We start from the raw sequence: 22,500 nt of genomic DNA on the forward strand, positions 1-22,500 counted from the left end.
ACCATCACCTATATTAACTCTACAGTAGAGGGTCATTGAACGCACCATCACCTATATTAACTCTACGTAGAGGGTCAGTGAACGCACCATCACCTATGTAAACTCTACAGTAGAGGGTCAGTGAACGCACCATCACCTATATTAACTCTACAGTAGAGGGTCAGTGAACGCACCATCACCTATATTAACTCTACAGTAGAGGGTCAGTGAACGCACCATCACCTATATTAACTCTACAGTAGAGGGTCATTGAACGCACCATCACCTATATTAACTCTACAGTAGAGGGTCAGTGAACGCACCATCACCTATGTTAACTCTACAGTAGAGGGTCATTGAACGCACCATCACCTATATTAACTCTACAGTAGAGGGTCAGTGAACGCACCGTCACCTATATTAACTCTACAGTAGAGGGTCAGTGAACGCACCGTCACCTATATTAACTCTACAGTAGAGGGTCAGTGAACGCACCATCACCTATATTAACTCTACAGTAGAGGGTCAGTGAACGCACCATCACCTATATTAACTCTACAGTAGAGGGTCATTGAACGCACCGTCACCTATATTAACTCTACAGTAGAGGGTCAGTGAACGCACCATCACCTATATTAACTCTACGGTAGAGGGTCAGTGAACGCACCGTCACCTATATTAACTCTACGGTAGAGGGTCAGTGAACGCACCATCACCTATATTAACTCTACAGTAGAGGGTCAGTGAACGCACCATCACCTATATTAACTCTACGGTAGAGGGTCAGTGAACGCACCGTCACCTATATTAACTCTACAGTAGAGGGTCAGTGAACGCACCGTCACCTATATTAACTCTACAGTAGAGGGTCATTGAACGCACCGTCACCTATATTAACTCTACGGTAGAGGGTCAGTGAACGCACCATCACCTATATTAACTCTACGGTAGAGGGTCAGTGAACGCACCATCACCTATATTAACTCTACGGTAGAGGGTCAGTGAACGCACCATCACCTATATTAACTCTACAGTAGAGGGTCATTGAACGCACCGTCACCTATATTAACTCTACAGTAGAGGGTCATTGAACGCACCATCACCTATATTAACTCTACAGTAGAGGGTCAGTGAACGCATCACCTATATTAACTCTACAGTAGAGGGTCAGTGAACGCACCATCACCTATATTAACTCTACGGTAGAGGGTCAGTGAACGCACCGTCACCTATATTAACTCTACAGTAGAGGGTCATTGAACGCACCATCACCTATATTAACTCTACAGTAGAGGGTCAGTGAACGCACCATCACCTATATTAACTCTACGGTAGAGGGTCAGTGAACGCACCGTCACCTATATTAACTCTACAGTAGAGGGTCAGTGAACGCACCATCACCTATATTAACTCTACAGTAGAGGGTCATTGAACGCACCGTCACCTATATTAACTCTACGGTAGAGGGTCAGTGAACGCACCGTCACCTATATTAACTCTACAGTAGAGGGTCAGTGAACGCACCGTCACCTATATTAACTCTGCAGTAGAGGGTCATTGAACGCACCGTCACCTATATTAACTCTACAGTAGAGGGTCAGTGAACGCACCATCACCTATATTAACTCTACAGTAGAGGGTCAGTGAACGCACCATCACCTATATTAACTCTACAGTAGAGGGTCAGTGAACGCACCATCACCTATATTAACTCTACAGTAGAGGGTCATTGAACGCACCGTCACCTATATTAACTCTACAGTAGAGGGTCAGTGAACGCACCATCACCTATATTAACTCTACGGTAGAGGGTCAGTGAACGCACCATCACCTATATTAACTCTACAGTAGAGGGTCAGTGAACGCACCATCACCTATATTAACTCTACAGTAGAGGGTCAGTGAACGCACCATCACCTATATTAACTCTACGGTAGAGGGTCAGTGAACGCACCATCACCTATATTAACTCTACGGTAGAGGGTCAGTGAACGCACCATCACCTATATTAACTCTACAGTAGAGGGTCAGTGAACGCACCATCACCTATATTAACTCTACAGTAGAGGGTCAGTGAACGCACCATCACCTATATTAACTCTACAGTAGAGGGTCATTGAACGCACCATCACCTATATTAACTCTACAGTAGAGGGTCAGTGAACGCACCGTCACCTATATTAACTCTACAGTAGAGGGTCAGTGAACGCACCATCACCTATATTAACTCTGCAGTAGAGGGTCAGTGAACGCACCATCACCTATATTAACTCTACAGTAGAGGGTCATTGAACGCACCGTCACCTATATTAACTCTACAGTAGAGGGTCATTGAACGCACCATCACCTATATTAACTCTACAGTAGAGGGTCATTGAACGCACCATCACCTATATTAACTCTACAGTAGAGGGTCAGTGAACGCACCGTCACCTATATTAACTCTACAGTAGAGGGTCAGTGAACGCACCATCACCTATATTAACTCTGCAGTAGAGGGTCAGTGAACGCACCATCACCTATATTAACTCTACAGTAGAGGGTCAGTGAACGCACCATCACCTATATTAACTCTACAGTAGAGGGTCAGTGAACGCACCATCACCTATATTAACTCTACAGTAGAGGGTCATTGAACGCACCATCACCTATATTAACTCTACAGTAGAGGGTCATTGAACGCACCATCACCTATATTAACTCTACAGTAGAGGGTCAGTGAACGCACCATCACCTATATTAACTCTACAGTAGAGGGTCATTGAACGCACCATCACCTATATTAACTCTACAGTAGAGGGTCAGTGAACGCACCATCACCTATGTTAACTCTACAGTAGAGGGTCATTGAACGCACCATCACCTATATTAACTCTACAGTAGAGGGTCATTGAACGCACCATCACCTATATTAACTCTACAGTAGAGGGTCAGTGAACGCACCATCACCTATATTAACTCTACAGTAGAGGGTCAGTGAACGCACCATCACCTATATTAACTCTACAGTAGAGGGTCATTGAACGCACCGTCACCTATATTAACTCTACAGTAGAGGGTCAGTGAACGCACCATCACCTATATTAACTCTACGGTAGAGGGTCAGTGAACGCACCGTCACCTATATTAACTCTACGGTAGAGGGTCAGTGAACGCACCATCACCTATATTAACTCTACAGTAGAGGGTCAGTGAACGCACCATCACCTATATTAACTCTACGGTAGAGGGTCAGTGAACGCACCGTCACCTATATTAACTCTACGGTAGAGGGTCAGTGAACGCACCGTCACCTATATTAACTCTACGGTAGAGGGTCAGTGAACGCACCATCACCTATATTAACTCTACGGTAGAGGGTCAGTGAACGCACCATCACCTATATTAACTCTACAGTAGAGGGTCATTGAACGCACCATCACCTATATTAACTCTACAGTAGAGGGTCATTGAACGCACCATCACCTATATTAACTCTACAGTAGAGGGTCAGTGAACGCATCACCTATATTAACTCTACAGTAGAGGGTCAGTGAACGCACCATCACCTATATTAACTCTACGGTAGAGGGTCAGTGAACGCACCGTCACCTATATTAACTCTACAGTAGAGGGTCATTGAACGCACCATCACCTATATTAACTCTACGGTAGAGGGTCAGTGAACGCACCGTCACCTATATTAACTCTACAGTAGAGGGTCAGTGAACGCACCATCACCTATATTAACTCTACAGTAGAGGGTCATTGAACGCACCGTCACCTATATTAACTCTACAGTAGAGGGTCAGTGAACGCACCGTCACCTATATTAACTCTACAGTAGAGGGTCAGTGAACGCACCGTCACCTATATTAACTCTGCAGTAGAGGGTCATTGAACGCACCGTCACCTATATTAACTCTACAGTAGAGGGTCAGTGAACGCACCATCACCTATATTAACTCTACAGTAGAGGGTCAGTGAACGCACCATCACCTATATTAACTCTACAGTAGAGGGTCAGTGAACGCACCATCACCTATATTAACTCTACAGTAGAGGGTCAGTGAACGCACCATCACCTATATTAACTCTACAGTAGAGGGTCAGTGAACGCACCGTCACCTATATTAACTCTACGGTAGAGGGTCAGTGAACGCACCATCACCTATATTAACTCTACAGTAGAGGGTCAGTGAACGCACCGTCACCTATATTAACTCTACAGTAGAGGGTCATTGAACGCACCGTCACCTATATTAACTCTACAGTAGAGGGTCATTGAACGCACCATCACCTATATTAACTCTACAGTAGAGGGTCAGTGAACGCACCATCACCTATATTAACTCTGCAGTAGAGGGTCAGTGAACGCACCATCACCTATATTAACTCTACAGTAGAGGGTCAGTGAACGCACCATCACCTATATTAACTCTACAGTAGAGGGTCAGTGAACGCACCGTCACCTATATTAACTCTACAGTAGAGGGTCAGTGAACGCACCGTCACCTATATTAACTCAAAATATGACAATTCTTTATAATCTTTTTTCTTTCATTACTACTTTCTTCCTAAAAATATATTTTTTTAAATCGTAGAATTACAACTCTTATATTTTTAGACAGACTTCTTCTTTGTCTCTTATATATAAATTGTTATTTTTCTCACAGAATATGACAGGTTTATTTAAATCGGAAAAAACTGTATTATTTTTCTAAATACAATTATTTTTTTTGTCAGGCGTTGTGTTTCTCCAGATGTGTGTGTGTCTGTAAATGTCACAGTAATCTAATCAGTGTGTAATGTCCCAGGTAAAGGTTGACTGTCAGGTGTGTGTGTGTGTTTTATCTGTATTCATTCTCTCTGCGCTGATAAAAATGTCATTATTTATCTGGTTTCTCAGAACCCGCTCTGTGAATAAAAAACCTGAAATAATCTGTAAACATTCAAACCTGCCGTCTGAACTACATCTCCCATGATGCATTGTGTTCCAGTGTTGCCCTGGTAACTGCCCTCCGTGTGACCAGAGCTGTGGGCGGAGCCTCGGCTGTCGCAACCACAAGTGTCCCTCTGGCTGTCATCCAGGTAACACACACACACACACACACACACACACGCGCGTCTCGTCACGTTACTGTCGTTCAGATTTGTTGTGATGTGTTTTGAGCCTCAGCCGGAAGAAGGTCAAAGATCGGACTCTGGAAAAAACTGACCTATAACACCTCGTGGTGTGTGTGCGAGTGTGTTTAAGTGTGTGTGTCTGAGAGTGTGTGTGTGGTGACATTTGTTCCAGCTGATATCGCTGAATAAAACACACACACACACACAGCTAAATGTGTGTGTGTGTGTGTGTCAGAAAATGTTGACCTCTGCTTCCTGCCAAACATCATTAATCCCTATTATTAATGTGTGTGTGTGTGTGTGTGTGTGTGTGTGTGTGTGTGTGTGTGTGTGTGTGTGTGTGTGTGTGTGTGTGTGTGTGTGTGTGTGTGTGTGTCCTGCATCTATTGTTGTCGTTCCTGATTGGACGATAACCAAAAGATAATTTATGCTTCAGCCTGCGTCCTGATTGGCCGAACAGATTAGAGATAATTTATTCCCGCCTCTGCGAGCTGATTGGCTGCTGTGACCTTTCAGGGGGAAGAGATAGAAGGTCGCACCGCCGCCAGCGCTGATAACAGCTGACACCGAGCAGTGTGTGTGTGTGTGTGTGTGTGTAACATAGTTCAGATGCAGAATAAACTTTTGACTGTGTTTTATAGGATTTGTACACAATACATTAACCATATTTTAGCTTAAAAACTACATTTTTAAAGACTTATTTTATAACTACATTACCCAGGGTGCTTTGCTGCTGTTGCTTTGAAAAAGAAACCTCAGTAATTTGTTTTTTCTAAATCTGAAATTCTTTTGGTTTTATCACACGGTGTAGTTTTATTCTCATCAGTCGACACACACACACATCCTTGTGCAACTCAATTGTGGGGCCCGAACTGATTTTACCCAATTGTGGGGCCCACCCTTTCCAACTATACTAGACCTCCGTAAAAAAAAATCAGGCAATATAGAAAAAAAATTAGAATCACAAAAATCACTTAAAATAAACATAATTCCAAGCTTTTGTCATCACGCTAGTTTTTTACCCACTTAGTGGGGCTCAGTTTCTAGCGGTCAGCACTTATGAGGTCCATTATACACACACACACACACACACATATTTCTAGTTTACATATCTTGGAAGGGATCAGAGTTACTATAGACACATTATTGAGTTGGATGGACTTTCCTTGTTACCAGGGTAGGAATTTCACGGCGACCACGGTGGCCACGGCCGTTGTTGCCCCTCGGTCTGGCCGTGATGCCCCGAAAATAATTGTACGTGCTACAGCCACCATGGCCTTTGTGCCCGCGCACTATTAACATCTCAAAGTTTCTTTAAAGGCGTCAGAACAGTGGTCTGGTATCTGAACTGCATTAGGCTGCGTTCACACCGGACGCAATGTAAATATTTGCATCGCTCTAATTTCACCGTGGCTGTCAGCTGTGTTTACTTCTGTCATTCAAACAGGACGTGCTGGAGAGGGGTGGGGGCTTATACCCATGGACTTACCATGATTTAATTGTAATACATGTTTCAAAATGATGCCGAAGAAACAACATACTGATACCGGTTAGTAAAAACCATGAATTAATGCTTTGGCAAGTCTGCAGACAGACGGCAGGCGAACAACCTTTTAAAATGCGTCTTTTCTGAATGGAGATCGGATCGACCAGGCTAAACTAACGTTGTATATGCTCCATCCGGACTCACAACAACATGATACAGATGCGACTGTATTCGCCATGACACAGACAGTCTGTGTTTTGTTCACGTTTAACTTTTGTCCAGTTTCTGAACAGATATGAGGAGCTGTGAGCTGTGAGCTCTGAGTGCTAACAGCTAACGGCTGAGGTTTTGGTTTTCTGATCCAATGTCAGGCTGAGATCCTCACCGCTGATTGGCTACCGCGAGAACGCGTCACACGAATTTGATGCTAGAATTGAAAAAATTGATTAAAGAGATTCTCGTACACAACCACACACACTTTTGCATTTCAAAGTATTGCATGTTCACACAGTTGAATGTTTGAGCTTCACTGTGCCCTGCTGAATGATGTATGTGCAGAGTTTGACCCTTGAAGGCTATTTCTTCTGCTCTGAAATGGAATATATTTGTTGCATATTAATAGATTTTTTTTATTTGTTTCGGATTTGTGAATGGGAGAAGTAGTGGATAGGAAACATACCCAACACTAATTATTAATAATAATAATTATTATAAACTCTCTTCAACATTCTTTTAATGCAATAAACATTTATTTCAAAATTATTATGTTTTTCTGTATTGTTATAACAAAATGTACAAGTTTAGAAAATATCTGAAGACTCAAAAGGAAAAAAGGCCTAACATCGAAAGTAGTTTCCAATGGTTTTATACCAATTTCCTTATGTTTTTCTGTATTGTTTAAACAACAAAAATGTACAACTTCAGAATATATCCGAAGCCAACAAAAAAAAGAGGCCTAAAATCAGCCTAGCATTGGTATAAAACCAAACCAATTTCCTTCGGAGAGCAGATATTCTATTTTTGATGTAATACTTAACACCTCTCCAGTCCCTATTTGATAGGGCTTGTGGTTCAGCAGAGATGCAATCCTCAACAAAACTTTTCCTGGAACCTGATTCATAAATATCCATCTTCTCAAGTGTCGTTCCACAGCAGCAATTTCCTCAGATGTCCAGATGCGCTTCACAACCATTTCTTTCCCTAGGTGGACATTAAAAAACATGTTATCGGTTTAAGAAGCCTAAGAGTCAGTATCATACAGTTAGGAATCTCTCTCAGGTTTACCACAAGGTGAGTTTCTGTTTATTTCCTGCTTCTTCACACAGACTCTCTCCAGCACAGGTTAGCTCCGAGTGTTAGCGATGCTAATGTAAACACAGACCATATTACTTCCAGAACACGTCTCACATTCATTGATCCATAGCAAGAATTGATGAGGCACTGTCAGAGAATAAATTAAATGAATATGTCATATGGTTAAACTTTACAGTATTGTTATCAGAATTAGAAAATAAAAGGTATTTCTCATGAAATGTTTGATTTGTCAAACTGTATAAAAAAGGAATTTATTTAAACGGGTGCTGATTCATCACTCTGCGTTATCCTCTTTTCAACCTATTAAACAGGGAAACAATCTAACCCTCATTGTAGTCACTTTTCATCTCACCTCTCTTTTTAGCTGACTTCTGGGGTTTCGTCAGGAGCTTTCTTGTACTACCTGGAAGGGATGACATGCTGGCCTCACCTTCAGACTCTTCAGTGTCTTGTATTACGGCATCTGGATAAAGAAAACATTTGATAGAAATATATTAAAGAGAGATACGGAGACTTTAAATATGAAGTAGTTGTTTGTAAAAGTCTTTGGATCAAGATCATTGTCATTGTTGGTGCTAGTTATTTGTTAACCCCATGACAGAATTATTGTTTTCTAATAAGAAGTATAGCTTGATTGATAATGTCAGATGGTCCTTTACTTATAATCAAAATATAGTAGTATCTTTATTTGGTTTGAGTTTTGATTCATTTGATTATGGTTTCTATATATTCAGCATATTTAGTTACAGTGCTGTAGAATGATGCCCACAACAACTTGAGTGTAGACACTTAAAGGTATTGCCAACATATTTTTAAATGACTTCAAGCTCAAACCAAACGGGAGGGCCCCATGAGGAGAAGGCTGGAAACAAGTGTGTGTGACAGGTTTCTGTAACAAGTCCCACCTAGGCTAGTCCAAAAATATGAAACCAATTCAGTTTCCTCAGTCAGATCGTTCCAAATCACCCAATTAGAAACGGGATTAAAGCTGTATCAGAAAAAGAGATCGGAAAAAAAGTTCCTGTCTTGGTATGGGGACTACATAGTGAAAGGCACAACATAATGAGATTGTGGAGACAGCTCTATATTACTGAATTACCTCGGTCGAAGAACGGTCTGTCGTGGATGTTTTGAGGGAAGACAAGTCTTAGGGGAAGGTCTCCTCCTCCTCTGCGTCTGGATAATACTGCTCAGTCGTCACCTGGAACTTAGAAAAAACAAGAATGCACTAAGAAGATAGTAAACATTTATGTTGAGATAACCCGCTGCTGCAGATACACGCTCTCCAGCATCAGGAGGACGCGTCCCCAGCTGACCCAGAGAGCCAGCAGGTTCTGGTCCAGGCTCTCGTCCCCTCACTAGACTACTGCACTCCCTCCTGCTGGTCTGCCTGCATGCACCATCCGACCTCTCTCACCCAGAATGCAGCGGCTCGTCTTCAGCCTTCCTGAATGTTCCCCCCCGCTCCTCCGCTCCCTCCACTGGCTTCCGGTAACTGCTAGAATCCACTTCCAGACCCTGGTGCTTGGTACCATGCTGCGAATGGATCTGGCCCTTCCTACATCCAGGACGTGGTTAAACCGTGCACCCAGCACGTGCACTCCGCTCTGCATCAGCCAGACGACTCGCTGCACCCTCGCTGCGAGGGGGACCCAAGTTCCATCAGCAGGAACACGTGGGTTTGCTGTCCTGGCTCCAAGATGGTGGAACGAGCTCCCACTGACATCAGGACAGCAGAAAGCTCACACACCTTCCAGACTGAGACTCATCTCCTTCGACTCCACCTCGAGGATAGAACTACTAACAAAGCTCTTATAGACTAACAAAGGACTGGCTCCTCTAAAGCCAGTTGAATAGCACTTGAAATGTTTGGCTCTATGAAGCCTGATGTACTTTATGATTCTGTTTTCTTCAAGTTTGTATCTTGTTGGTCGAACGCACTTATTGTGAGTCGCGTTGGATAAAAACGTCAGCTAGATGCAATGTAATGTAATAATCATGAGCTGCAAACATTAGCTAACTGAAAAGCAAGCAAGGGCATGCAAGTTGTCAGGTGAAATCTGTCAAGTTCTGCATTTAATTAAATACATCATCAATTAAAGTGTCACTCCCCCACTTGCTCATAGAGGTAGCAGACCAAACTTATAGCAAATCTAATGAATTCTCCAATACCAGTATAGTTTGCCACATCTGAACCATTTAAAATGACTTGTTAATCGAACAACAAATTAATTAGGTACTATAATTATATGGAGGGAAACAAAAACATGTGTTAAATCACGTGTTAGTTTTGAGTTATATGTGTACCTGTTTGCGCCAAGGCCAGTCTGCATCCCCATAATTGTAGAATATTTCTTCCTCTGGGGCGATGTCACTAAGGGCAAACAGGCAGAGATGTGGCATCCCATCAAGGACAATGGTTCTCATCTTGCAGTTGGGCATTTTGTGGTCATCGTTTACAAGCCTACCCAGTGACTTGTCTTCAACCGATGCATCAAGACTTAAATAAATAGAGATTACATGTTAGTAGTAGAACTTGCATACTTGGGTTGGATATAGTGTGGAGAATTGTCAGTTACATTTAAAAGAAAATCATGAAGAAAAAAAGATTAGACAGACAAGGTCAGGTTCTATTAGGGCTGCACGATATTTGAAAAAACGGACATTGCGATATTTCTTTCCCCTGCGATATGAAAAAATACAGGAATTGAAGAACAATATTTCATTATTATTATTTTAACAATATTTAACCGGATGAACAATTTTAGTCACGGACTTCTGGATCTTAAGTTATCAGAGCAACAAGCTGAGTTAGCTCTGTTATCCTGCTGTATCAGAGACCTGAACTACGAAGCCGGTTCAACATAACCTGATATGTTTGAGTTACCCGGCTTACCTAATTCAAAACAAACGCGCTCTCGCCACGCGGTCCTACGACGCGGGTCATCAACTCGTTAAGCCAGGGTTTCTCTGTCCGGCTGAGTGCGCGTTCACATGAAAGGGGCGGGGTTAGCAACATTTGACCAATCACAAACATGGACAAGCGCACTGACAGCGCAGCGTCATACTTCCTGAATGAAAAACTATAATATCAGACAAAAATGAAGAAGTTAAACTTTAAACATCCATGACTTAAACTCTTGATCAGGATCAAAGCCTCAGAGCTGCACCTGCAAGGTGAATACAGCTGGAACAGAACACGTGTTTGAATGCGTCCATTAACAGGTTCATGATATCACTGCCCCGTCTAAGACACGATCTGACTTTCATTACATTTGTCTCCAGTGTTTCGTCAACTTATGTGTTGCTTAAAATAATCCTTCTGCATCCAGTCTGTGACGCTGTGAGTGCTGCACGGCCAGATACGGCTCAGCTGACTCAGATCAGGAGATATGTGATACATTATGAAGTGATGTGCCGCGGACTGTACTTAATGTACTCTGATCCGGTTACTTATGTTGTGGCCGATATTTAAGAGCTTTCTTAACGCTAATGTTATAATAGTCAGATTGCTCTGAAGATGGAGGTGATATTCTATTCATGTTCACGTTCACACAGTCGCTGATTTTTGCCGGCCGTCTTTCCTGCGACGGCAGCTTTTCTATTTCCTTTCTCCTGTAATGGTAAATGGTAAATGGACTGTACTTATATAGCGCTTTATCCAGTCTTTAAGACCCCTCAAAGCGCTTTACAGACTACATGTCGTTCACCCATTCATACTGAGCAGTGTATGTTAGGACATGCACTAACATACACACACATTCACACACCGTTGGCCATCGGGAGCAACTCAGGGTTAAGTATCTTGCTCAAGGATACATCGACATGTTGACTGCACGGGCTGGGATCGAACCCCCTGCACTCCCTCGCAGCCACAGTCGCCCTGTAATATGACTTGATCGCTTTAAACTCCGCACGCTGAGCTCTGATTGGTCAGCAGGCGGTGCTTTCACTGAGTTGATCTCCTAGCCTGGAACCTAACCTGCTCCGGAGCAGGCTAGCCGCACAGCATAAGTTACCATGGAGATCTAGCCCGCTAAGAAGAGAACCAGCATCGTAGGACCGGAAACCCAGTTTCCCCTGAAGTTAGCTCGTAGGACAGGCCTCTGATCAAGAATGATTGTGATTGGTGGTTTGCTGTGCATGCAGAGCCGGCATGTCACTCACTCAAATACCCCTGACATGAGAGCCGCGCGAGGTTTCCTTTTGTAGCAAGCAGCAAAAATAATTGTAACATGACGCGTTTGAGTTAATTTGCCTACTTAATATTGCACGTCCTGCGATGTGAATGCGCATAACGCGATTATCGTCACAACGCGATATATCGTGCAGCCCTAGATTCTATTATTGATTATTCTTATGTGAGTTTCTAACTAGAGCAGTGCATTTTTATAACAGCAAACAATAGCATTTATTATGACTTACCACAAACATTTCCCATCCCATTTCAGATCAAACAGGAACGTTGCTTCTGTGTCACGGTAGTTCTTGGTGTTGACATCATCCTGGTTGTAAAGTTTGCCCCGGTACTCAAGCACAAACTCTCCTTTTGTGAAAACTTTAGCAGCAAACACACCTCGACCTTTAAAGTAAGAAGACATCTTTATTACATGATTCACTTAAACATATTTTTTGTTTGAAGCCATTATATTGCAAGTTAAAAAAAGAGAGATCTCAATATGAATTAAGGTCAAATCTCAAGAGTTAACTTTAATGATATTGAAGACAACTTGGGAGAAAAGGGCAAGAACCCCTCAGCCTTCTATCAATAAGCCAATTCAAGTAATTCACAGCACTACAAAACTAAGATTTGCTCTTCTCCAACATAGTTTCCATGCAAAAGTATCCAAAAGACTAAGAGCAGCAATACACAACACAGGAGACAACAGTGTGACATGCCAATGTACAAGTAGCACCTTCTTATGTTTGTAAAATGGAGAATATGCCTGTGTTAATCCATATTTAACCCAGCTAGAGCAGAATTAATTCAGATTAAACATTTATTTGAATACAAATAATTATTAATAAACTACAGCCATGTGGGAAGTTAGAATGCAAGGTTTACATATTCACCTGTTTCTGAGACACATGACATTAAAATGATTATCAAAATGTTTTATTTAAATATAGAGGGATATGTTTAAATCACAACAACTGTTGTAAAAAAATGTAGACTAACAAATAATAACCCGATTGTCCCTATAGACGCTTATATATGATGTATTCAGACTAATAACCTTTTGACTAAAACAGTTATTGGGGTAACTATTTGTATTATTATACATGAACATGCTCAACTTCCATGTGGCCCATTGGTACGATGCCCAGTCTGACCTTTGTGGAGATGTCTGACAGGCATAATGATGTTTCTTTTGTTTTAAAAACGTGCGTTATACTTTTGTAAGTGGCTTATTACAAAACCTTGACGTATTGGATTTATCGATGAAGGAATCTTTAGAACATTTTACCAAATATAACAACATTTGCTTTTTAATAATTGCATAGATTTTTTATTTAAATGATAATACTGCCAGTAAGAAGTAACTTTTTGGACTTAAAATGAACATAGGAAGCAATGTTGGGATTATGAATTAAGATAGTGATTTAATTTGCACTATTTGCTTGTGTTCATTTAAAAACATAGAACATTTTAAGCACTTACCTTTAAACTGGTCGATAAAATGCTCTTCGGTCCTCAACTTAATGTGCTGTTCAGCATCCTGTTGAGGACCAAGCCGTCTCTTTCTCACTGATCTCTGCATTGTTTTGTTTTTTAATGGTCAGCCATCTCACCTGTTAGACAGAAGAACACTCTTTATTATTAAATCACACCCTGATCCTGTTCAGGGTATTTCAATGTTTGCAGGTGCACAGCAGTGTCAGTAAGTTCATTTATTCGGAGGTGTAATACTAACCATTGTCACATAACTTATTGAAGCCAATAATATTCCAACTTAATTTATTAAGAAAAGTAATAGCTAGCTAACGTTCTCTGGCTAAAAAGGTAAAATATGCATTTATTTACACAACTTTTACAGAGAGAAGTGCCACATGACAGCCATAGGTGCACTAAAAGTGTTCGCTTGTACTGCATGATGTCCTGAGAAACTCCCTCTTGAGCTTCTCAACAGGGAATTCAAGCAGTTATTTTTCTGCAGCATCATTTGAATTGCATTGGTGCAAGTTTTATTTTGAGATTTTAAACATGCATTTATATATATATATATATATATAAAAATATATATACATTATATGTATGGGGCTCTGAGACCAACTAGAGCAGATGCTCACATAATGCACAGTTGAAGCCTTAAATCCCCTCCCCCTTCTCTCTCCGATGCCAGAACGAGTTCTTCCCTCAACTCACTTTCACGGCTGTGCGGTGCCTCTCCCCCTCCCGCACGAAGATGCCCGAACCAATAACACAAGCTTAGCTTACTTCACCGTCAGGTCACTTTCACCGAATAAAAGTGATTAAAAACCACGCCGTATTTAACAGTGAATAACACGTAGAATATACAGATAATGTATATTATTATATATTGTAATGCAAAATTAAGTTTCGTTTTCGAGGCGAGACAAATCCTTTCATTCACAGGAGTTGCCGGAAATAAAACCTCTCCTGCCCAACGCAGCCTAACGTCACAGCCTCACCGACCAAATATAAACTTACCGTTTTCACTCACGGTAAAACGAGGCACCATAATATTTTCGTTTCTCCCTTAGTTAACTCATGCTATCTAACTAGGCTACTTGTATGCTTTAAAAACGTGTGTTTGATTGAGGCGGCAGCATTACAGACTCTGATTGGACGAACATCGATGACGCAGATTCACCTTCACAGCATTTGATTTGTCAACAGACTCTGTGAGAAGGCTAATGCAGCCAACTTGTAAAGTACGTGGTTCTGCTTGTTGTTGTAACCGATTGTAGACACGGCGAAACATTAATACCTCAGCAGTGCCTCCAATATTTGTTGCACACGTCACGTGGACACAAAAAGGATTTCCAGGCGTGCATACGTTTAAAAAAACAAGACTTTACATCACGTGTCTGCATGCACTCCTCTCATCCCCGTGCCTGTGTACACTTCACTAATTTGAGAATTGCACATGAATACATTGCATAAACACAGGTTAATTAAATAAAAAACATACAACATAAATAAAGTGCTTTTGCAGTATATACAGTTCCGTGTTAATCACCAAGCCCACTTTCTAATGATTTTCTAATCATAAATATATCGATTAAAAAATTATAAAAGTAGGGTAGACATGTGGATATTATCCGGCTGAAAACGTGCATTTATCTAACAGGTTCGTTTTCCACAGATCTTATTTAGAGCTATTTTCCAAAATTCTACGGAGGAGAAATCACCTTGCGAGGGAACCAGCAGCTTACGTCCGGGTTTTAAGACGCGTCACTGCATCACTGCTCTGTCCTGTTACTGAAGTCACAGCACAGCTTGGTAAGAGTGGGGGAGGGGAGGGCAATCAGGTGCGCGTGCAGCATGCTCTGCAAATGCACGGTGAAACGAACCACAGGAATATTGCCGTTGTTAACTCCCTGAATCCTGATGTATCTTTACTTGTACTCAAGTACAAGATCTGAGTAGCCTACTTCTACTTTTACTCAAGTACAAGATCTGAATACTTCTACTTTTACTCAAGTACAATATCTGAGTACTTCTACTTTTATTCAAGTACAAGATCTGAGTACTTCTACTTTTACTACAAGATCTGAGTACTTCTACTTTTACTCAAGTACAATATCTGAGTACTTCTACATTTACTACAAGCTCTGAGTACTTCTACTTTTACTCGAGTACAATATCTGAGTACTTCTACATTTACTACAAGCTCTGAGTACTTCTACTTTTACTCAAGTACAATATCTGAGTACTTCTACTTTTACTACAATATCTGAGTACTTCTACTTTTACTCAAGTACAATATCTGAGTACTTCTACTTTTACTCAAGTACAAGATCTGAGTAATTCTACTTTTACTCAAGTACAATATTTGAGTACTTCTGCATTTACTCAAGTATAATATCTGAGTACTTCTACTTTTACTCAAGTACAATAACTGAGTACTTCTACTTTTACTCAAGTACAATATCTGAGTACTTCTACTTTGACTACAATATCTGAGTACTTCTACTTTTACTCAAGTACAATATCTGAGTACTTCTACTTTTACTCAAGTACAAGATCTGAGTACTTCTACTTTTACTCAAGTATAAGATCTGAGTACTTCTACTTTTACTCAAGTACATGATCTGAGTACTTCTACTTTTACTACAAGATCTGAGTACTTCTACTTTTACTCAAGTACAATATCTGAGTACTTCTACATTTACTACAAGCTCTGAGTACTTCTACTTTTACTCGAGTACAATATCTGAGTACTTCTACATTTACTACAAGCTCTGAGTACTTCTACTTTTACTCAAGTACAATATCTGAGTACTTCTACTTTTACTACAATATCTGAGTAATTCTACTTTTACTCAAGTACAATATCTGAGTACTTCTACTTTTACTCAAGTACAAGATCTGAGTAATTCTACTTTTACTCAAGTACAATATTTGAGTACTTCTGCATTTACTCAAGTATAATATCTGAGTACTTCTACTTTTACTCAAGTACAATAACTGAGTACTTCTACTTTTACTCAAGTACAATATCTGAGTACTTCTACTTTGACTACAATATCTGAGTACTTCTACTTTTACTCAAGTACAATATCTGAGTACTTCTACTTTTACTCAAGTACAAGATCTGAGTACTTCTACTTTTACTCAAGTATAAGATCTGAGTACTTCTACTTTTACTCAAGTACATGATCTGAGTACTTCTACTTTTACTCAAGTATAACATCTGAGTACTTCTACTTTTACTACAATATCTGAGTACTTCTACTTTTACTCAAGTACAATATCTGAGTACTTTTACTTTTACTCAAGTACAAGATCTGAGTACTTCTACTTTTACTCAAGTATAAGATCTGAGTACTTCTACTTTTACTCAAGTACAATATTTGAGTACTTCTACTTTTACTCAAGTACAATATCTGAGTACTTCTACTTTTACTACAAGATCTGAGTACTTCTACTTTTACTCGAGTACAATATCTGAGTACTTCTACTTTTACTCAAGTACAATATCTGAGTACTTCTACTTTTACTCAAGTACAATATCTGAGTACTTCTACTTTTACTACAAGATCTGAGTACTTCTACTTTTACTCGAGTACAATATCTGAGTACTTCTACTTTTACTCAAGTACAATATCTGAGTACTTCTACTTTTACTCAAGTACAATATCTGAGTACTTCTACATTTACTACAAGCTCTGAGTACTTCTACTTTTACTCGAGTACAATATCTGAGTACTTCTACATTTACTACAAGCTCTGAGTACTTCTACTTTTACTCAAGTACAATATCTGAGTACTTCTACTTTTACTACAATATCTGAGTACTTCTACTTTTACTCAAGTACAATATCTGAGTACTTCTACATTTACTACAAGCTCTGAGTACTTCTACTTTTACTCGAGTACAATATCTGAGTACTTCTACATTTACTACAAGCTCTGAGTACTTCTACTTTTACTCAAGTACAATATCTGAGTACTTCTACTTTTCCTACAATATCTGAGTACTTCTACTTTTACTCAAGTACAATATCTGAGTACTTCTACTTTTACTCAAGTATAACATCTGAGTACTTCTACTTTTACTACAATATCTGAGTACTTTTACTCAAGTACAATATCTGAGTACTTCTACTTTTACTCAAGTACAAGATCTGAGTACTTCTACTTTTACTCAAGTATAAGATCTGAGTACTTCTACTTTTACTCAAGTACAATATTTGAGTACTTCTGCATTTACTCAAGTATATTATCTGAGTACTTCTACTTTTACTCAAGTACAAGAACTGAGTACTTCTACTTTTACTCAAGTACAATATCTGAGTACTTCTACTTTTACTACAAGATCTGAGTACTTCTACTTTTACTCGAGTACAATATCTGAGTACTTCTACTTTTACTCAAGTACAATATCTGAGTACTTCTACTTTTACTCAAGTACAATATCTGAGTACTTCTACATTTACTACAAGCTCTGAGTACTTCTACTTTTACTCGAGTACAATATCTGAGTACTTCTACATTTACTACAAGCTCTGAGTACTTCTACTTTTACTCAAGTACAATATCTGAGTACTTCTACTTTTACTACAATATCTGAGTACTTCTATTTTACTCAAGTACAATATCTGAGTACTTCTACATTTACTACAAGCTCTGAGTACTTCTACTTTTACTCGAGTACAATATCTGAGTACTTCTACATTTACTACAAGCTCTGAGTACTTCTACTTTTACTCAAATACAATATCTGAGTACTTCTACTTTTCCTACAATATCTGAGTACTTCTACTTTTACTCAAGTACAATATCTGAGTACTTCTACTTTTACTCAAGTATAAGATCTGAGTACTTCTACTTTTACTCAAGTACAATATTTGAGTACTTCTGCATTTACTCAAGTATAATATCTGAGTACTTCTACTTTTACTCAAGTACAATATCTGAGTACTTCTAGTTTTACTACAATATCTGAGTACTTCTACTCTTACTCAAGTCCAAGATCTGAGTACTTCAACTTGTACTCATGTACAAGATCTGAGTACTTCTACATTTACTCAAGTACAAGATCTGAGTACTTCTACTCTTACTCAAGTCCAAGATCTGAGTCCTTCTACATTTACTACAGCCCTTAGCTGCTATGCTTAACACTTGGCTGCTTTGCTTAGCAATTGCTGCTAAGTAGCTGCTAATATTAGCACCTCTGACTTCACCCACATCTGACCAAAAGCCTGAATATGGTAAATAATGCCTCTTAATTCACTATACTGTTGCACTCCGATTGCAAATGATTACCACTTAGCTGCTACGCTAAGCAGCTGATAATATTAGCAGCTACATAGGTAGCTAAAGCCTACTGAGCAGTTACAAATATGACTTACTTAATCACAATTAGAAACATATCAAGAAACAACTGCAATAAATGTGGAGGGACACTTTGTTATAAACCAAATAAATATAATATTAAACCAAAACATATTAAATCAACTTACCTATTGCTCACAGCAAAGTCCATGTGTTGGTATTCATGTAAGTAATTCAATGCAGGGGAAATGGCTGCATGAGATCTCGCAATATCTCGCGGATTACGCACATCACACGTGATTTGGTTGCCTGCATCTGATTGGCTTAAATGTTACACACTTTCAGGAAGTGTGTATAACTGTAGTTACACCGAATGGCCTCCGGGGAAAAAAATAGTTTACACACTTTTCCATATTTTGTGATGTTGTGGGCCAAGTGAAAAAAAAGCAAGAGGCATATAAGGGGAAGCTCTAGAGCTCATTTATAGCATTAATATTTGTGGGGCCCAACTTTTTGGGCCCCACAACGGACCTGGGCCCCACAACGTAAGTATTCTCCCTGTTTAGAGGCCTCACAAAGTAATAAGAACAAGTGCACACACACACACACACACACACACACACACACACACACACACACACACACACACACACACACTCTCTCACTGCTGGTAAACAGTTGTGTTATGTTAATAGAGACAGCAGAGAGCACCGCCTGACAGAAAACAGACTGCATTCCCCGTCACTGTTAATAGTTATATATATATATTGTGTGTGTGTCTCTGTGTCTCTGTGTGTGTGTGTGTGTGTGTGTGTGTGTGTGTGTGTGTGTGTGTGTGTGTGTGTGTGTGTGTGTGTGTGTGTGTGTGTGTGTGTGTGTGTGTGTGTGTGTGTGTGTGTGTGTGTGTGTGTGTGTGTGTGTGTGTGTGTGTGTGTGTGTGTGTGTGTGTGTGTGTGTGTGTGTGTGTGTGTGTGTGTAGGAAGCTGTTATCCGTGTCCTGAGCAGGTGGAGGTGAAGTGTTCCTGCGGATCCTCCGTTCTCTCGGTGCCCTGCGGACGAGAACGCAGCACCAAACCTCCTCGCTGCAAGGAGACCTGCAGGTAACACCCACCCACACACACACACACACACACACACACACACACACACACACACACACACACACACACACACACACACACACACACACACACACACACACCTGAAACACACACACCTGAAACACACCTGTAAACAAATTGAACCCCCCCCCCCGTCCAGGTGCCCCCCCTCCTGCCACCACCCCAGCAGGGAGCCTCACCGCTGCCACATCCCCCCCTGCCCCCCCTGCAGGCAGCCCTGCCAGAGGCCCCGCCCCCGCTGCACACACACCTGCCCGCTGCCGTGCCACGACCTGGTGACCGTCAAGAGCCAGCAGGTACACATCTATGTATACACGTATCTCTATATAAATACCTCTGTACCGCGTGTGTCAGGAACCAGCTGCTACACATCAACGTATTGAAATATCTATTATATGCAGGAAATAGATATTCTAGTTTATCATCATACTAGGACAACAGAGGTGCAGGAGAGCAGATGTGTAATGTGTCCCGTCCCGCATGGTTTAGTAACATGTCCCGTCCCGCATGGTTTAGTAACATGTCCCGTCCCGCATGGTTTAGTAACATGTCCCGTCCCGCATGGTTTAGTAACGTGTCCAGTCCCGCATGGTTTAGTAACATGTCCCGTCCCGCATGGTTTAGTAACATGTCCCGCATGGTTTAGTAACATGTCCCGTCCCGCATGGTTTAGTAACATGTCCAGTCCCGCATGGTTTAGTAACATGTCCCGTCCCGCATGGTTTAGTAACATGTCCCGTCCCGCATGGTTTAGTAACATGTCCCGTCCCGCATGGTTTAGTAACATGTCCCGTCCCGCATGGTTTAGTAACATGTCCCGTCCCGCATGGTTTAGTAACATGTCCCGTCCCGCATGGTTTAGTAACATGTCCAGTCCCGCATGGTTTAGTAACATGTCCCGTCCCGCATGGTTTAGTAACGTGTCCCGTCCTGCATTGTTTAGTAACATGTCCCGCATGGTTTAGTAACATGTCCCGTCCCGCATGGTTTAGTAACATGTCCCGTCCCGCATGGTTTAGTAACATGTCCAGTCCCGCATGGTTTAGTAACATGTCCCGTCCCGCATGGTTTAGTAACATGTCCCGTCCCGCATGGTTTAGTAACGTGTCCCGTCCCGCATGGTTTAGTAACATGTCCCGCATGGTTTAGTAACATGTCCCGTCCCGCATGGTTTAGTAACGTGTCCCGTCCCGCATGGTTTAGTAACATGTCCCGCATGGTTTAGTAACATGTCCCGTCCCGCATGGTTTAGTAACATGTCCCGCATGGTTTAGTAACATGTCCAGTCCCGCATGGTTTAGTAACATGTCCCGTCCCGCATGGTTTAGTAACATGTCCCGCATGGTTTAGTAACATGTCCCGTCCCGCATGGTTTAGTAACATGTCCCGCATGGTTTAGTAACATGTCCAGTCCCGCATGGTTTAGTAACATGTCCCGTCCCGCATGGTTTAGTAACATGTCCCGTCCCGCATGGTTTAGTAACATGTCCCGCATGGTTTAGTAACGTGTCCCGCATGGTTTAGTAACATGTCCCGTCCCGCATGGTTTAGTAACATGTCCCGCATGGTTTAGTAACGTGTCCCGCATGGTTTAGTAACATGTCCCGTCCCGCATGGTTTAGTAACGTGTCCCGCATGGTTTAGTAACATGTCCCGTCCCGCATGGTTTAGTAACATGTCCAGTCCCGCATGGTTTAGTAACATGTCCCGCATGGTTTAGTAACATGTCCCGTCCCGCATGGTTTAGTAACGTGTCCCGCATGGTTTAGTAACATGTCCCGTCCCGCATGGTTTAGTAACATGTCCAGTCCCGCATGGTTTAGTAACATGTCCCGCATGGTTTAGTAACGTGTCCCGTCCCGCATGGTTTAGTAACATGTCCCGTCCCGCATGGTTTAGTAACATGTCCCGCATGGTTTAGTAACATGTCCCGTCCCGCATGGTTTAGTAACGTGTCCCGTCCCGCATGGTTTAGTAACGTGTCCCGTCCCGCATGGTTTAGTAACGTGTCCCGTCCCGCATGGTTTAGTAACATGTCCCGTCCCGCATGGTTTAGTAACGTGTCCCGCATGGTTTAGTAACATGTCCCGTCCCGCATGGTTTAGTAACATGTCCAGTCCTGCATGGTTTAGTAACATGTCCTGTCCCGCATGGTTTAGTAACGTGTCCCGTCCCGCATGGTTTAGTAACGTGTCCCGTCCCGCATGGTTTAGTAACGTGTCCCGTCCCGCATGGTTTAGTAACGTGTCCCGTCCTGCATGGTTTAGTAACGTGTCCCGTCCCGCATGGTTTAGTAACGTGTCCCGTCCCGCATGGTTTAGTAACATGTCCCGCATGGTTTAGTAACATGTCCCGCATGGTTTAGTAACATGTCCCGTCCCGCATGGTTTAGTAACATGTCCCGCATGGTTTAGTAACATGTCCCGTCCCGCATGGTTTAGTAACATGTCCCGTCCCGCATGGTTTAGTAACATGTCCCGTCCCGCATGGGGCGTGTTTTCACTTGATTGTATCGACTTGTTTAAGAT

The 22,500-nt window shown here is 41.5% G+C and overlaps 2 protein-coding genes across 2 annotated transcripts in view; one reads left to right on the forward strand and one right to left on the reverse strand.

Moving 5' to 3' along the window:
* Positions 1-4,958: 4,958 nt before the first annotated feature.
* Positions 4,959-22,500, forward strand: part of LOC117441758 (NF-X1-type zinc finger protein NFXL1-like) — a gene marked incomplete at both ends in the record, with an annotated part of 19,699 nt that continues 2,157 nt past the window's right edge. The window contains 3 exons of the mRNA XM_071202270.1: positions 4,959-5,049; positions 19,831-19,951; positions 20,112-20,268. Coding sequence (XP_071058371.1) covers positions 4,959-5,049; positions 19,831-19,951; positions 20,112-20,268 — 369 coding nt within the window. The remainder of the gene's footprint in view (positions 5,050-19,830; positions 19,952-20,111; positions 20,269-22,500) is intronic.
* On the reverse strand, positions 5,506-14,874 carry LOC117441757 (N-lysine methyltransferase KMT5A-like). The gene is made up of 7 exons (XM_034077771.2): positions 14,559-14,874; positions 13,548-13,678; positions 12,311-12,467; positions 10,193-10,385; positions 8,985-9,092; positions 8,238-8,348; positions 5,506-7,771 (listed from the first exon to the last, which is right to left on the reverse strand). Exons 2-5 carry the CDS (start codon positions 13,645-13,647, stop codon positions 9,033-9,035), a joined length of 510 nt encoding a protein of 169 aa, XP_033933662.1. The 5' UTR covers positions 13,648-13,678; positions 14,559-14,874; the 3' UTR covers positions 5,506-7,771; positions 8,238-8,348; positions 8,985-9,032.

Source organism: Pseudochaenichthys georgianus, unplaced genomic scaffold (genome assembly GCF_902827115.2).
Source record: "Pseudochaenichthys georgianus unplaced genomic scaffold, fPseGeo1.2 scaffold_1964_arrow_ctg1, whole genome shotgun sequence".
NCBI classification, from domain to species: Eukaryota; Metazoa; Chordata; class Actinopteri; order Perciformes; family Channichthyidae; genus Pseudochaenichthys; species Pseudochaenichthys georgianus.

Excerpts from the sequence above, each read along its gene's own strand:
- LOC117441757 (XM_034077771.2), bottom strand. The coding sequence starts at position 13,647 with ATGCAGAGATCAGTGAGAAAGAGACGGCTTGGTCCTCAACAGGATGCT. Across the intron at positions 12,468-13,547 it reads TTTTATCGACCAGTTTAAAG|GTCGAGGTGTGTTTGCTGCT; the intron begins GTAAGTGCTTAA and ends CTTACTTTAAAG. Across the intron at positions 9,093-10,192 it reads ACTGGCCTTGGCGCAAACAG|TTCCAGGTGACGACTGAGCA; the intron begins GTACACATATAA and ends GTTTTTTCTAAG.